The sequence below is a fragment of the Chiloscyllium punctatum genome, chromosome 11, assembly GCF_047496795.1.
Source record: "Chiloscyllium punctatum isolate Juve2018m chromosome 11, sChiPun1.3, whole genome shotgun sequence".
Taxonomy (NCBI): domain Eukaryota; kingdom Metazoa; phylum Chordata; class Chondrichthyes; order Orectolobiformes; family Hemiscylliidae; genus Chiloscyllium; species Chiloscyllium punctatum.
This window is the reverse complement of record NC_092749.1, coordinates 104,100,290-104,117,270: the sequence shown is the minus strand read 5'-3', so window position 1 is coordinate 104,117,270 and position 16,981 is coordinate 104,100,290. Positions and strand designations below refer to the sequence as shown.

The 16,981-nt window shown below is 38.9% G+C and overlaps 1 protein-coding gene across 4 annotated transcripts in view; it reads right to left on the bottom strand.

The window, feature by feature from the left end:
- The window catches only part of LOC140483284 (uncharacterized), a 62,732-nt gene that overhangs the window by 24,348 nt on the left and 21,403 nt on the right, over positions 1 to 16,981 (bottom strand). For all 4 annotated transcript variants that reach the window (XM_072581435.1, XM_072581436.1, XM_072581437.1 and 1 more), the window contains exons 2-4: positions 14,938 to 16,281; positions 869 to 1,843; positions 137 to 231 (exon numbers count right to left, since the gene is read on the bottom strand). In XM_072581435.1, the coding sequence (XP_072437536.1) occupies positions 137 to 231; positions 869 to 1,843; positions 14,938 to 16,280 (2,413 nt within the window). In that variant the 5' untranslated portion in view covers position 16,281. The remainder of the gene's footprint in view (positions 1 to 136; positions 232 to 868; positions 1,844 to 14,937; positions 16,282 to 16,981) is intronic.

Sequence of the window (16,981 nt, the reverse complement as noted above, 5' to 3'; positions counted from 1 at the left end):
ATGATTTATAATATTTATTTTGTGCCAGCAATACCTTTTGTTTCAGCACTTTGGATGTGATATCAGGAAATTATCTACAATCCTGCCATGATTATTCCATCAATAATTTTAGTACATACCCACAATATTTTCCTACCTGTGTGAGTTCTCTTATGCCCATTTAATTTAGCTTTATCAGTGAAACAGGCTCCACAGTCCTCACAAATATAGGGTTTCTCTCCGGTGTGAGACCTGAAATTTGCATAAAACAAATTTTAAAACTATCTTGGACTGAAAACATGTAATTTTATGAAACTTCAAAAAATAAATTGCATTTTGCACTATGTAGACAAATAGATTCACTGCTGCTGCTGGATCTGCATTTCTAAAATAATTGATTGTGTATTTAACCTAAAAAAAACTTATTTTACAGTAATTCATCCATCACTTTATAAGTTTATAATAACATTCTTAAAAACAAGTCTAATACAATCCAGATTAAGCTATTGCTTCTCGAGTCTCTGAATCGTCTGAGATGTGACTCAGCACCAGTCAATGGCTGTAATGAGCTTTATTAGTTCTTGCACATGTTGTTGAATAGCAAAAACATTTGAACAGGCAACACTGATGCAGCAAGATAGTATCTAATTTTAACTCACGTTGATGCAAATGTGGAGAAGACAGCTGCCTATCTGCTCACCCTACCCATCTAACCAGGACAGTAGACTTAACAGAAGTAAAAGCTTGCTTCTCCACAATATTAGGAGACACTCTGTTGATGGGAAAGCCTGCTTGCCCTTTTTCTCACAAAGAGATGCCTTGTACAGATGGATGTCTGTAAAGTAAAAAACAAATGTGGATAAATGGAAACTAAATATAAGGACATGACCTTGTGTGTATTTTCAGCTGTGATGGTTGGGCAAATCGAGAATGGCAAATGGAGCATTCGTAAGGCTTCTCTCCAGTGTGTGTCCGCATGTGAAACACCAGTGCTGTTCGTGAACTCAGAATTTTCCCACAAACAGAACATAGTGGACGTTTAATACGCCCTTCATGCTTCCGCGCATAATGTGTCCGCACATCTCTTTTTCTCTTAAAAGTTGCATTGCATAGGGTGCAGGCAAAGTGCCTTTCATCACTGTGAACACAAGCACAATGTTCTTTCCAACTGTTGTGGGTTGCAAAAGCCTTCCCACAGATCTCACAGTGATAGACTTTTCCTGGTAATGACTGGTGAATATCTTTGCAATGAACCACATAATCCTTTCTGGAATTAAATTCATCATCACATTTGTCACACTTTATTTTATGATTTGACTTTCGTGATCTTCCCCTCTTACTGCCTTTCTTTACATCAACGTCCTCATCAGAATAGTTTGGTTCAGGATCATGCTCATTTTGATAGTCTTCATCTTTACTATTATCATCGTCATCATCTGTACTATTTTCTTCATCATCTTCTACTTCATACTCTGTGTCACCATCGTTATCGTCATCTTCATTTTCCAAGTCTTCAGTTTCATCCTCTCCAGTATCTTCTTCATTCTTAACATTAGCTTCTTTGTTATTGAATGAACTATTTTGTGCAATCTTGCTACCTTTATCTTTCTCCCCTTCTATTTCATTTGTATTATTGCATCCAATCTCTGCATCAGATGTGCTATGTTGCTCTTTCTCATGACATGTTTCCTTGTAATTGTTAATGTTCATGACCAAGTCATTATCTTCTGGTTTATCCCAACTGTGTTTGTCACTACTGATGCCCATGACAGAATCAGCCGTGTTATCTGACTTATCTATTTGTGGCACCATTTTCCAGTAAATAAATGGTGGTTTCTTCTCTTGACCAGATTCATGTATCTTTCTGTAAAGAAAAACACCTGATTTAATTTTAAATACAGCTTTCATAGTTCAAAAATTATAATCACTTCAGTACATAAATCTTATAATTAGTTTTCCTATGTTCACATCAACTAATTCCTTAGAACATAAATAAAAATATGGCTCAATTTTAGGTGCAGATAACCCAGTATAGCAAAAACATTAAAGACAAGACAAATTATCAGTCATTAATTCTGTAATGTGATTTCTCATTGCTAATATTTTTGGATAAATTACACCAAAATGATTCCCTGAAGTATATAATTTATTAAATGTTTGGAAATGACTATATATGGTGATTTTACAGTAAACTAGACTGAAAGGAGAATTGCTAATCGTTGAGCAAAGTGGAAAAAGCTCAGGAGGCTGTAATCCGAGAAACAAAGTTTCAAAGAGGACAAGGCAGTTATGGCACAACAAAATGTTGCAGAATTAGGAATAAGCAAAGTGTGGTGTGGATTTAAACATTAAATTCATTAAATAAGTTTAAATTCATTATATAAATTTAGGAACCAGGAACAAATGCGGGTTGATTTCTACGGACAGTGAAAAAAATCAGAGACTGTCCAGCAGAGCATTGTAATAGCTGACTCTCGATGTTCTTTGCAAATAATGAAACAAATAGGCTAAGGAACAGACAAAGGCAGAAAATGACATACAGATAGTAAGGTTGTATGTGAAGGCAAAGATCTAGAGTTGAATGCTTGCCAGTTTTCATACACTCTTATACACTGCGATAGTGACCAAGGAGGAGAGAGAGCTGGTCACAAGTGTACCAACTTTGTGGCAATAGTGAAAGTTGTGGAGCTTGCTTTTACTAATGTTTAGTTGAAGGGAATTTCAGGCTGTCAAAGATGTCAGATAAGCAGTCTGATAGTACAGCAATAATGAAGGACACCAGAAAGTTAGAGAGAGAGAGCAAAGTGTCATCAGCATATATATGGAAGTTGATCTCCTATCCATATATGATATCACCAAACACGTAGCTGTTGAACAGGAGGAGACTAAGGATGGATTCTCAAGGGATTCTGGAGGTATTGGAAAATGAGACTTTCGCAGTGATACTCTGGCTATCCTTGGATAGGCAGGAGTGGAAACAACTGAAGATAGCCTACCTAAGCTTGTCTAAGAAAAGGTGTTAGATGATATGAATGCCTACGTTGAAGATTGCATACAGTTTAAGGAAGAATAACACAAAGAAAATGTTATTCATAACTTTGATTAGGGTGTCTTTATTGATGTGGGAGGGACAGACATCAGTTTTAAGGGATGCAAATGAATAGTTTTGGGACACAGATCTGGGGGATGAAACATTCAAGGATTTTGGAGGGGAAAGGGAGGTTGGTGACGGTACAATATATAGACATCGACTGTAAAATGTTTGAAATGGATGGTCATGATGATCATTTTGAAGACCGTCAGGAAAGGGAACTATTTACAATGTCAATTACGATACAGCAAAGGAAGGAGCTGGGACGGATAACAGTTTAATAGGAATAAGACTGAGCCAGCAAGAGAAATATGTTATGGACAAAATGAATTTAAAGAGTGTATACAAATGCAGATGAATGGGGGAAATGAGGTTCGGAAAAGAGTTGAGATGATTTACAAATATATTTTCGAATGCCACGCTAAGGTTACAGGATTAGTTTGACTTTACCTTAAATTATTTCAATAGAATTACAGTTTATGTCTCATATTTGTAACCATATAACTGTATAAGGACCAGATATTTTAAAATACATTACAGAATTAAAACATGCACATCATGTGTATAATAGTAGTAAATAACATGCAGACTTTTAAGGATTTAAGGTGCAGTAAGGATTTATGAGAATTATTTTAGGGACAGGAACTTCACTTACATGGATACTTTAAAGAAGTCGGAAAAGATTTAAGAATGTTGTCAAGGTTGGAAGGTTTGAGCTATTAGAGGAGGTTGAATAGGCTGGGGCTGTTTTCCCTGGAGCATCGGAAACCTAGGGGTGACCTTTTGAAGTTTTAAAAAATCATGAGGGGCATGAATAGGGTAAAGGGACAAGTTCTTTTCCTTGAGTGGGGAAGTCCAGAACTAGAGGGCATAGGTTTAGGTTGAGAGGGGAAAAGGTTTAATTGAGATGTAAGGGGCAACTTCTTCACGCAGAGCATGGTAGGTGTATAGAATGAGCTGCCAAAGGAAGTGGAGGAGGCTGGTACAATTGCAACATTTAAAAGGCATCTGGATGGGTATATGAATAGGAAGGATTTAGAGAGACATGGGCCAAGTGCTGGCAAATGAGACTAGATTATTTAGGATAGCAGGTTGGCATGGATGATTTGGACTGAAGGGTCTGTTTCCATGCTGTATAGCTCTATAAAGGAGAAGTTTCAGAGCAGGTTTGATAGAGTTGTTTAAAATCATGAGAGGTCTAGAGAAGGTAGATTGAGAAAAAAACTGTTTCCATCAAGAGAAGGGTTGAGAATTAGAACATGCAGATTTAAAGTGATTGGCAAAAGAAACAAAGGTAACATGAGCGAGAGCTTTTTCACTAGTGAACAGTTAGAATCTGAATGCACCATTAGAGTGGTAGTGGCAGATTGAATAATGGCTTTCAAAAGGAAATTCGATAATCTCCTGAAAGGAAACAAAATAATTGCAAAGATAGGAGATAGGATACATAGGGTTGAGATATATTGCTCTTGCAATTAAATGTCAGTGTCAAAATGCGTGGCACTGGAAAAGCACAGCAAGTCAGACAGCATCCAAGGAGCAGGAGAGTTGATGTTTTGGGCATAAGCCCTTCATTTGGGGGGGGGGGGGTGGAAGAGAAGGTAGCCACAAATGCGATAAGTAGATGAAGGTAAGAGTGATGGTGATAGGTCAGAGCGGATAGGTGAGAAGGAAGATTGACAGGTAGGACGGTGCTGAGTTATAGGATTGGATCTGGGATAAAATGGGGGAAGAGGAAATGAGGAAACTAGTGAAATCAACATTGATGCCATGTGGTAGGAGGATCTTAAGGTGGAAGATGAGGCATTCCTCCAGGTGTTGGGTGGCTTGGATTTGGTGGTACAGGCGGCCCAGGACTTGCATGTCCTTGGCAGAATAGGAAGGGGACTTGAAGTGGTCGGTCACAGAGCAGTGAAGTTGTTGGGTGCGTGTCACAGAAATTTCTTCCTGAACCCTTCCATAAGTTGCCGTCCTGTCTCCCCAATGTAGAGGAGACCACATCAGGAATAATGGACACTTTCTCCTTGCAATTAATTGACACATGCTCAATATGTCAAATGGACACCAGCATTGTAGCCATTCTATTATTTTAAATTTGTACAATCATGGTGCTGGCTTGTGGGAAAAAAAAACTTAGGTTAGTAAAACCAAACAATACTCGTTGGACTTTTGTCTGTATTCATGATTTTCTTCAAAGTGTATTTGATTACTTGAGCTCCGAGATTCAATGAGCAAAATATTATAGAGAAGTGGTCTGATCTCTCTATAGATCAAAAGTTGGCAGTGATCTGATCAATCAGGAACTGCCTGGGCCTGCATCCATAACAATCTGTGTAGTCTACATTGCCTAATTGTGGAATTTCTGCCCTTGGTGAAGATGTTCTGCCCATGAGAGCTGCAGGTTAAATTGATGGCCAGTAGATTATTTACAGTGTGGAAACAGGCCCTTCGGTAGCTCTCAGTCCTGGCACTGCCAGGATAGAAGAAGGTCTAAGGAGGTAATGGCTTCTTGAGAAGCCAATTCCTGGGTTTTAAAGTGGGGAGGAAGCCTAGACCCAATGGAAGGCGAGAACAGACTGTAGGACTACGGTTTGATTAGGTTGGAAGGAAGGTTGGGTTGGCATCTTGATGGGGCGATACACCTGATGCACGCATGGGCACACCTGTAATGATATACACCCCTTCCTTCCCACCTTTATTCACATAGATCTTCTAAAGCAGCCTGCCCACTCCTGTCTGACTGCCTACATCAGCTAGTTTGGCACGGGCAGAGTATTGTTGGGGTCAACCCAGCTTTTAATGAGTTCAATTGAGTATTAATTAGGTGAATATCATTAGCTCCCTGCCAATTTTGGCACTAGCCCACACTCTGTATTATGGGGACAGCTTGAGAGTTGGTGGGATATGCTATGCAGCTAAAATTCAAATCACTTCAAAGCTGCATTTTTCACTGGGTATTTTTAGTGTCAAAGTGTTCAATAAAATAAACTCATGGGATTAATTGATCTTGTTGCAGAAACATTTGAATCAGGAACATGAAAAAATAGACAACTTTGGAGAAAGAATATTTGCAAATTTATTTCAGGGTGTTTGCTAAGAAAACCATTTTGGATTTTATTGTTAGTGCATTGAACTAAATACTTGAAACAGTATTTTTAAGAAGTATGCATCCATGTCAGATACAAAATATTACATGTTCCTGCTAATCAATATTCATCAGAAGGTAAGTCTTTTGCTGACATTCCAAAGCACTGTATAATATGGAATTGTTCCCCACAAAGAGATCTCAAGTTCAAAACACAACTAAACGCAAGTACTTTCACAAGGGGCAGGAAAAATAGAAGGAATCTAATAATGCAGTGCCTTACCACATGGTGACATCCAAAAGCGCTTTATAACCAATATATACTTGTAGTGCATTTGCAGTTTTTAATGTGGGAAATATGACAGACAAATTTGTACATAGAAGGCAAATGAATGAATGAGTGATCAGCCTACATTTTCTTCGTAGCTGAGGAGTGAATATTGACCTGGACAACTGAAAAATGTTTTTCTTTAAATAGTGTTGGCTTTCCTACAGAATTTTGTGTCTTCCCTTTATTATTTTTAAGTAAGATAGTGATTCCTTGAACAGTCAGCCAGGGATTCAGTTCAACATGCCATCTAAAAAGATGGCTCCTCCAACAAAGCATTACTGCACTGACATGTCAAACTAGATCATGTATTGAAATCCTGAATACACAATGTCTAAACATGGTGCAATATTACTGGCAACATGGTTGGTTACAGTTGCACAGCAGATGGAAGTAATGATAATCACGCATCCCATGATACATCTACTGCCTTCAAAAAGCCATCTGTAGTATGGCATTAAAGAAGGTTTACAAGTAGGCTGCTATACTGCCTTGTTAATCTAGGATTTTGTGACATTTGGAAACTCTGGGATAACAAAACATGATAAAGTTAAATACTTTTTTTCAGTAAAACAGCCAAGAGAAAGAACGTCATGTTATTTAGTAGTTAGGACTGAAGAAATCATTCCCACAGCATGAATAAAGTGCTAAGTAACACTGTGTTCATGTTATTCATGATTTTGAATTCATAACTTAATTTAGAGTGGCAAATGGAGCTCATATTTCAGAAGTGAACTGATTTTTGATGTTCCTTTTAACGGAACTTAAATTAGTTGCATTGGTTTATGAAGTTACTACATCGCAATTTCTTTCTTTAAAGTTACAGATGTCCTGAATAAATCTTACGCAAATTCAATTCTTTAATCAAAATTGAATTTTGCTTTTATCTGTATTACCAAGGTTTACAAAAATAATATTAGGCTTTAGAATTAATCATTTCTGCAAGATCAATGTTAGGTTTGCAAGACTATGTTAAATTTATTTTAAAATAACAGTTTTTCAGTTTTAAGTAGACATTATGTAGCATTATTGATTTATATCTTTTAATTTTTTTTAAAGTGATATCTACTCCATCACGTTCCCTCTTTGACCCAATGCAAAGCTATTTTCTATCTCATCACTTTTTCACCCACATCTTTTACTGATGATTCAAAATAAAATTGCTATTTTGGAGGTGCGATTTTAAAATTGAGTTATGCAACCGTACTTTGTCTTGGCCACAAACAACTCATGGATTAGGCATATGCTGAGAGTTTTAATGAAACAAACTCCATTGGGAATTGCTTTCTTAGCAATTATTCTGCAGCACATTCTGAAAGCATCCTGTTTTCTCTCATCACACCCAAATCAATGACCAATATAGATGAATAATAATCAGATGCGATTAATCAGCCCAAAACAAAATGTTTCAAGGCTAATTAATGAACATATATTTTGATAAACAAACCAGGATCCTGCTATTCTATCACTAACACCAATAGTAAAGCCCCAGCAGAACACAACCAAGCCTAATTATAACATAACCAAAGTTCCTTTTAATAGAAAAAAATGAAGCCACAATTCCCTGGTATGATCAATACAATACTTGCTAACAGATCTTGTTAAATTCATCAACCTGATAAAATGGATAGAAACAATGAACTGATCAGTTTTTATGCAAATGCGAATTTTAAAATTATTTATTTGCTTTAATGTAAAGTTCTAAATAGACACTGCAATTATAGTATGCCTGACAACTAACCTGTTTATATAAATATTTTACTAGCTTCTCAAGTTTTACATTCTAAATGATCATTTGCAATAAGGCTCAATTCTTCATTACTTAAACACTGATTAAAACCTGATATATACAGCATATAGCAAGGCAGGTGATTAAAACCTACACTGTAATGCTTGAATCTGATCAAATGAATGGTGAATGGCAGCTATGCAAGCCAGCTACTCAACATAATATAAAATCCTGCTAAAGAGGTACGAAGGACCATTTAACATACAAACCCACTTATTTGCTGACAATTTTCCAGATTTGAAATAATTTCACCCCAGGACCTATTTTGACTATTTTTTCAAAAAACATAAATGTACCAGGACTGGTGAATTCCTCAAATAAGCATTATGACTGTGCTGCAGATCCTAGCCCAACCATTACCAGTTGAGGTAACTCAGTGATGAACTGCTAGTGAACTACTAAAGATCCTAATATTCCTGCCCTCATTACAGCATATATTTGGAAGCATTTTATCTTGCTTCACAGGGACTACAAAATGCATATACCTGTACGTATTTTGCAGATGGCTGCATCATGGTATTGTCACTGGACCAGTAATCTAAAATTCCAAGACAATGGGGAAATGGGTCCAAATTGTGCCATAACAGTTGGTAGAATTTAAATGCAATTAATAAAAAAAAAAATCTGGAATTCAAAGCTAGTCTCAGTAATGGCAACCATGGAACTAAAGTCTGTTGTCATAAAAACCCACCTGATTCAATCATGTCCTTTTATCACTCATAGAAGGTGGACATTGCTGGCTGGGCCAGTGTTTGTCTATCCCTAGTTAACTTTGAGAAGACGGTGATGAGCTGCCTTCTTGAACCGCTGCTGTCCATGTGTGTAAGGTAGACCCCACAATTCTGTTTGGGGGAGGGGTGATTTCCAGGATTTTGACCCAAGCAAGAGTGAAGGAACAGCAACATATTTCCAAGTCAGGATGGTAAGTGACACGCAGGAACTTGCAGGTGACGTTGTTCCCATATATCTGCAGCCCTCGTCATTCTCTATGGTAAGGGTTGGAACATTTGGAAGATGCTGTCGAAGGAACCTTGGTGAGTTGGTGCATTGTGTCAGTAACACCATTACATGCCTCTTTCCAGTCATTTCACCATGATCTTCAAGTCCCAAACCAATTTTTTTTCTATGCTCCCACTGTCTTTTTTAACCTCACTTCTTTCCCTTCTATTGAATTCCCTCCCTTGTTTTTTTACTGTTTAGATGAAGGTCTTGAGGTTTGAACCATTCAGCAATGAACATTTTAACTGAAGAGATTTGCAAGTTTAGTTAGATGTCCCTGCCTAATGATCTTTGGCGAATTTCTGTATTTTGATAATTGTTGTTACAGTCCAAAGCTCCTATCTGCTGTTCCTATCCTGCAAACCGATTCCTCCACCTCCCACTAGGGCCAATACCAACCACCCGACCATTCGATTCTCCAAGTTATGGATTCAGCTGAGGGAAGGAAATCTGTCATCCTTGCCCAGTCTGGTCTACCAGTGACTCCCGACTCTCAGTAATGTGGTTGATATTTAATTACTCTTTGAATTGACCAAACAAGCCACTCAGTTCAAGGGCTAGTAGGGATGAGCAAATGTTCACCTTACCAGTAACATTTACATCCTATGAAATGCTTTTTAAAAAAAGTACAGTAATATCTGTAGACTGCTAGATACAATTATTGTAGAAATTGGGGCGGCATGGTGGCTTAATGGTTACCACTGCTGCCTCACAGTGCCAGGGACCTGTGTGTAGAGTTTGCACATTCTCTCTGTGCTCTACATGGGTTTCCTCCTGGTTCTCTGGTTTCCTCCCACAATTCAAAGAGGTGCAAGTTAGGTGAATTGGCCCTGGGAAATACAGGATTAAAGGGATGGGATGGGTCTGGGTGGGATGCTTTTCAGAGGATCAGTGTGGACTTGATGGGCCAAATAGCCTGCTTCCACACTGTAGGGAATCTGAGATAGAAAAATACATGTTTATGCAAACTATCTAGCTTTACATCATGTTGGATATTTAAATTATGTTACTTGGAAACAATCCAAAATAACTGACTATTTTCCTTCCCTACTGGATTGAGCCTGTGAACTGCTTTGCTGCAGGGAACTGTTTAGCAAAGTGAATCAATCTATACTCAAATTCATAATGTGGGATTAGACAATAGATTTTTGGTTAATGTGTATACACATTCTAGGATATCATTACAGTATGAAAGAGATTATTGTTTGAAACATTTGTGAATGAGATCCAATTGGGTACTAATCAAGTTGTATACTAGTCAACTGGGTTCTGAAGAGTCATGTCAGGCTCGAATTTTTAACTTTTTCTCTGCACAGATCCTGTCAGAACTGCTGAGTTTCTCCATCACTTTCTGTTTGTATTTCAGATCTTCAGCATTTGTAATACTTTTAAATTATGTGGGTACTAATCAAATGTGTTTATCTGTAGAGATATGGAAGGTGGAGTTTAACATAGGTCTGAAGTGTGCACTCAAGGTTTGATAAAATAAGGGGTAATGTGTAAATTATAGCACAAATGGAAAAGTATTTTGAGGTAACACAGCTAGAATATGTGCTTGAAATTTTGCTGGTTAGTTATGAAGATTGAAGGCAGTCAAGTAAGCAAATAAAATGCTTTAGCACACAGCTAAATCATTCCTATTATTCTACTGGATTCAGCATTATTGGTTCCAAAATCATAGTACAGCACCTAATGGGAAACTTGAAAAGATTGGCTAAATGAACATGGTCACTTCCTGACCAACACATTACAATGTTACTATTAGCCTTAGTAAAGCAGTATCTCTAAGGTGATATTATCAAATCTCATGGATAGGCAAATGACAAGACATGTTCAATACTTATTGACTGATTTTAAGACATTTTTACACTATTAATAATGCCATCTGTTCCTAGCACACAGATACAGCGCAGTCAACATCACTACCTAAAGTATATTTACATGTCTTCAATTAGCTGAAAAGAGTGATGGAACCCCATGTTTCCAGATATAACCACCCATTGCCCATTTCCTCAAAAAACATTCAAGAACTTGGCACTCACAGAATCACAGAATTATTATGGAATAGCAGGATGCCATTCAGGTTGCACCAGCTGTACTGTCTCATGCCAATCTCCTGCCCTATCCCCATAGAGAGTCCTTGAGTGGCTCATTTGGACTTACCTCCACTCCTGTTCCAGACATCCCATTCTCTCACCATCTGGAACATATTGACAAATGCGTCGGCTTGGAATGATAGATCAATATCATTTCAAATTCTGTATCAATGGAATACTAACTGATGAAACCCACTGAAAGTATAACCACACAAATTGTCAACTGTATGAATGTTGAGATATCCACATCAGGTGAGTGAGCTAAACAAAAATGATTTATTACTAGCTTCTAGATACTTCTAGAAAAGCAAAATACCGTGGACTCTGGAAATTAAAATATAACATGGAACATTAGTGCAACACAGGCTCTTCGGCCCTCGATGTTGCGCCGACCTATGGAAACAATTTGAAGCCCATCTAACCTACACTATTTCATTCTTGTCCATATGACTATCCAATGACCATTTAAATGCCCTTAAATCTGGCGAGTCTACTACTGCTGCAGGCAGTGCATTCCACGCCCTTACTACTGAGTAAAGAATCTACTTCTGACATCTGATCTATATCTATCCCCCCTCAATTTAAAGCTATGTCCCCTCATTCTAGCCATCTCCATCTGAGGAAAACGGCGCTCACTGTCCACCCTATCTAACCCTCTGATTATCTTACATGTCTCAACTGAGTTGCCTCTCAAACTGCTGCTCTCTAATGAAAACAGCCTCAAGTCCCTCAGCCTTTCCTTATAAGACCTTCCCTCCATACCAGGCAACAGCCTAGTAAATCTCCTCTGAACCCTTCACAAAGCTTCCACATCCTTCCTCTAATGCAGTGACCAGAACTGTACTCAATACTCCAAATGTGAATGCACCAGAGTTTTGTACAGCTGCAGCATGATCTCATAGTCCCAAAACTCAATCCTTCTACCAGTAAAAGCTAACACACCATATGCCTTCTTCACAACCCTATCAACCTGGGTGGCAACTTTCAAGAATCGATGTACCTGGACCTGTAGATGAGGAGAGAGATCTCTACTTCCAAGAATCTTACCATTAGTCCATGTATTCGCGTTACTCCTTCCAAAGTGAATCACCTCATACTTTTCTGCATTAAACTCCATTTGCCACCTCTCAGCCCAGTTCTGCAGCTTGTCTATGTCACTCTGTAACCTACAACATCCTTCGTCACTATCCACAACTCTACCAACCTTAAGTATCATCTGTAGACTTACTTACCCATCCTTCTATGCCCTCATCCAGGTCATTTATATAAATGACCATAAGACCATAAGACATAGGAGTGGAAGTAAGGCCATTCGGCCCATCGAGTCCACTCCGCCATTCAATCATGGCTGATGCGCATTTCAGCTCCACTTGCCAGCGTTCTCCCCGTAGCCCTTAATTCCTCTAGACAACAAGAACCTATCAATCTCGGCCTTGAAGACATTTAGCGTCCCGGCTTCCACTGCACTCCGTGGCAATGAATTCCACAGGCCCACCACTCTCTGGCTGAAGAAATGTCTCCGCATTTCCGTTCTGAAATGACCCCCTCTAATTCTAAGGCTGTGTCCACGGGTCCTAGTCTCCTCGCCTAACAGAAACAATTTTCTAGCATCCACCTTTTCAAAGCCATGTATTATTTTGTACGTCTCTATTAGATCTCCCCTTAATCTTCTAAACTCCAACGAATACAACCCCAGTATCCTCAGCCGTTCCTCATATGCTAGACCTGTCATTCCAGGGATCATCCGTGTGAATCTCCGCTGGACACGTTCCAGTGCCAGTATGTCCTTCCTGAGGTGTGGGGACCAAAACTGGACACAGTACTCCAAATGGGGCCTAACCAGAGCTTTATAAAGTCTTAGTAGTACATCTCTGCTTTTATATTCCAACCCTCTTGAGATAAGAGACAACATTGCATTCGCTTTCTTAATCACAGACTCAACCTGCATGTTTACCTTTAGAGAATCCTCGACTAGCACTCCCAGATCCCTTTGTGCTTTGGCTTTATTAAGTTTCTCACCATTTAGAAAGTAGTCCATTCCTATATTCTTTTTGCCAAAGTGCAAGACCTCGCACTTGCTCACGTTAAATTCCATCAGCCATTTCCTGGACCACTCTCCCAACCTGTCTAGATCCTTCTGTAGCCTCCCCACTTCCTCAGTACTACCTGCCTGTCTACCTAACTTTGTATCATCGGCAAACTTCGCTAGAATGCCCCCGGTTCCCTCATCCAAATCATTAATATATAATGCGAACAGCTGTGGCCCCAGCACCGAACCCTGCGGGACACCGCTCGTCACCGGCTGCCATTCTGAAAAAGAACCTTTTATCCCAACTCTCTGCCTTCTGTTAGATAGCCAATCCTCAATCCATCCCAGCAGCTCACCTCGAACACCATGGGCCCTCACCTTGCTCAGCAGTCTCCCGTGTGGCACCTTATCAAAGGCCTTTTGAAAGTCCAGATAGACCACATCCACTGGGTTCCCCTGGTCTAACCTACTTGTTACCGCCCTAACCTTACTCTAAAATGACAAACAATAGTGGACCCAAAACAGATCCTTGCGGTACCCCACTCGTAAATGATCTCCAGGATGAATGTTTCCCATCAACCACCACCCTCAAATTTTCTTTCAGCTAGCCAATTTGATCCAAACCACTAAATCTCCCTCAATCCCATGCCTCCATATTTTGTGCAATAGCCTACTGTGGGGAACCTTATCAAACGCCTTACTGAAATTCATATACAACACTTCAACCGCTTTTCCCTCATCCACCTGTTTGGTCACCTTCTCAAAGAGTTCAATAAGGTTTGTGAGGCATGACCTACTCTTCACAAAACCGTGTTAACTGTCCCTAATCAACTTATTCATCTCTAGATGATTATAAATCCTATCTCTTATAACCCTTTCCAACACTTTACCCACAACCGAAGTAAGGCTCACAGGTCTATAATTTCCAGGGTTGTCTCTATACATTTTCTTGAACAAGGGAACAACATTTGATATCCTCCAGTCTTCTGGCATTACACCTGTAGACAATGACGCCATAAAGATCAAAGCCAAAGGCTTGGCAATCTCCTCCCTGGCTTCCCAGAGAATCCTAGGATAAATCCCATCCATCCAGGGGATTTACATATTTTTACACTTTTCAGACTTGCTAACACCTCTTCCTTATGCACCTCAATCATATTTTGACTAGTAGCATGTATCTCAGTATTCTTCTCAACCACATTGTCTTAACCTGATGTGAGTACTTACAAAAATTATTCATTTAGCGCTTCCTCTACCTCCTGACTCCATGCACAACTTCCCACTACTATGCTTGATTGGCCCTAACCTTACTCTAAAATAAAATAGAAAATGGTCTATATACCAAGCAGATATTTGGAAAAAGGGTATTGTGAAGAAACATTAACTCAGTTTCCCACTTCATACAGGTTATCTGACTTAAGTATTTCTTGCATTTTCTGTTTACATTATGTGACATTTAAAACATTTCAATATGGACTCCTTTATGTAATATAATGAAACAAATCAGTTCTGAAAGCATTGTGTGTATAAATTGTTAATACCTCACGTGAGTGTTGTAAGCAGACCGTTGAGCAAAGCTTGCTGGACAAAACTGGCATTTATATGGTTTTTCACCAGTATGTGTTCTGATGTGAACAGTGAGTCCACATTTTGAACTAATAATTTTGTCACAATAAGGACAGGTTTGAGGAGTCCTTCTCTTCTCATGCACTCTCCTAACATGGTCATTGATGTCCTTTTGCCGCTTAAATCGCTTGTCGCACAGTGAACAGGCAAAGGGGCGCTCATTGTTGTGAACAGTCAGTCTGTGCTGCCTTAGGTTCTGATGATTGGAAAAAAGCTGAGAACACATACTGCAGCTATACTTTATGACAATAGTAATATCATGCTCAACACTCATGTGAGTTTGGTATGGTTTTAAGAAGTGAAAAATCTGGTGACATTTGTCACACGTGTAACTCTGAGGCATACGCTTGGACACACTCCTGGTAATTTTTTTCAGCTCGCTACTCTCTGAGCCATCAAACTCATCATGCATTTCATCGTCATTTCCCAAACAATGTAATTTCTTGATCACAATTCGTGTTTTTGGTGATTCTGTCTGGCTTATTGAATCAGTTTTACAATCACCTTTTTGACCAAGATCATCAGCACTATCAACATCTTCTTTGTTCACCTCTTCTGTGGTATAGGTAGTTGATTTAACTATTCCTGTGCTAGGATCAATAACAGCGACTGACTCAGTGACTTCCTTTGCATTTCCTTGTTGTTTGCAGTGTTCCATCTGTGATTGGCCAGTATCCAAGGTTTTCTTTTTTGATAGTTTGTCCCAAAGTCTGTTCTTCATTGGTGTAGCAACAATTCTCGAACTGTCTACCTCCTGACTGTCCAGATGCTGTGAGTTTGTTGTAGTCCAAGTATTTCCAGGCTTATCAGCAAACTGATACTCTTGGCAAACTTGTACCTTTAAATCTGGGTTCTTCTCCGATAGCTCATCCTTCAGATGTTCGCAAGCTTCAACAAGATCTTTACATTCTAGTCTTTCAGCAACATCCTGTATTCGGTATACTTTCTGAGGCTCAATTTCCATTTTTGCTGTGTATACAAATTCTAAAAAAGAGGTAAAGTCCTCAGTGTAAATATCCTGCAATGTGACCGTTGTTTCCTTTTTCTCAGACAGTTCATCCCTGAGGAATATTTCTTTGAAGTAATTGCTAGAGGCAGCCAGCACTGCTCTGTGAGCTGCAAACTCTTCTTGAACCCCAAGGTGCTCTGTGTGGACAGTCACATCACAGAGATGGCCAAGTTGATAGAAAGAATGCAATGCATTTAGAAGATTTGAAGCAGCAGCCTTTGATTCCATCGTAACTTTGTATGGAGCCATCCTTTTGGAATAGAAACAGAAAAATATAAAAATGGAATAAAAACTGAATACTTAAACACTACGAACTTAGATATTAAAAAATCTACATTTTCCCCCTTATTTTTCTACTGCTTTTCATAGATTCCCTAGATTAAAAGCGATAAGGAGACTGCTCCTAAGTAATCACACAACACCAGGTTATCGTCCAACAGGTATATTTGCAAGCACTAGCTTTTGGAATGCTGCTCCTTAACCACCTGAAGGAGCACGCTCCGAGAGCAAGTGCTTCCAAATATACCTGTTGGACTATAACCTGGTGTGTGATTTTTAACATTGTACACCCCAGTCCAACATCGGCATCTCCAAAGCATCGCTCCTAAATAAAAATGTTTCACTTATTTTTGCAATGTAAAAATTTACAATCTTCAAAATTGCCGTACTAGCTTCTTAAAAACAATGTAACACAACAAAGTGACGAGTGTCAGGCACAAGAATTATTTTTGGAATCCATAAGGTTCATTTATGAATCCCCCTGAATCTGGAGATCCCAATCTGAAAATGTCTGGATTGAATCAATGCTCTCAAATGTGGCCATAATGGACAATTAATTACAAATATAAAGGCATTGTGATGCTGTGCATAATTTAACTTGACACTTTCATCATTCAGGAAAGAGGGTTACATTCATAGAGTCATAGAGATGTACAGCATGGAAAGAGATG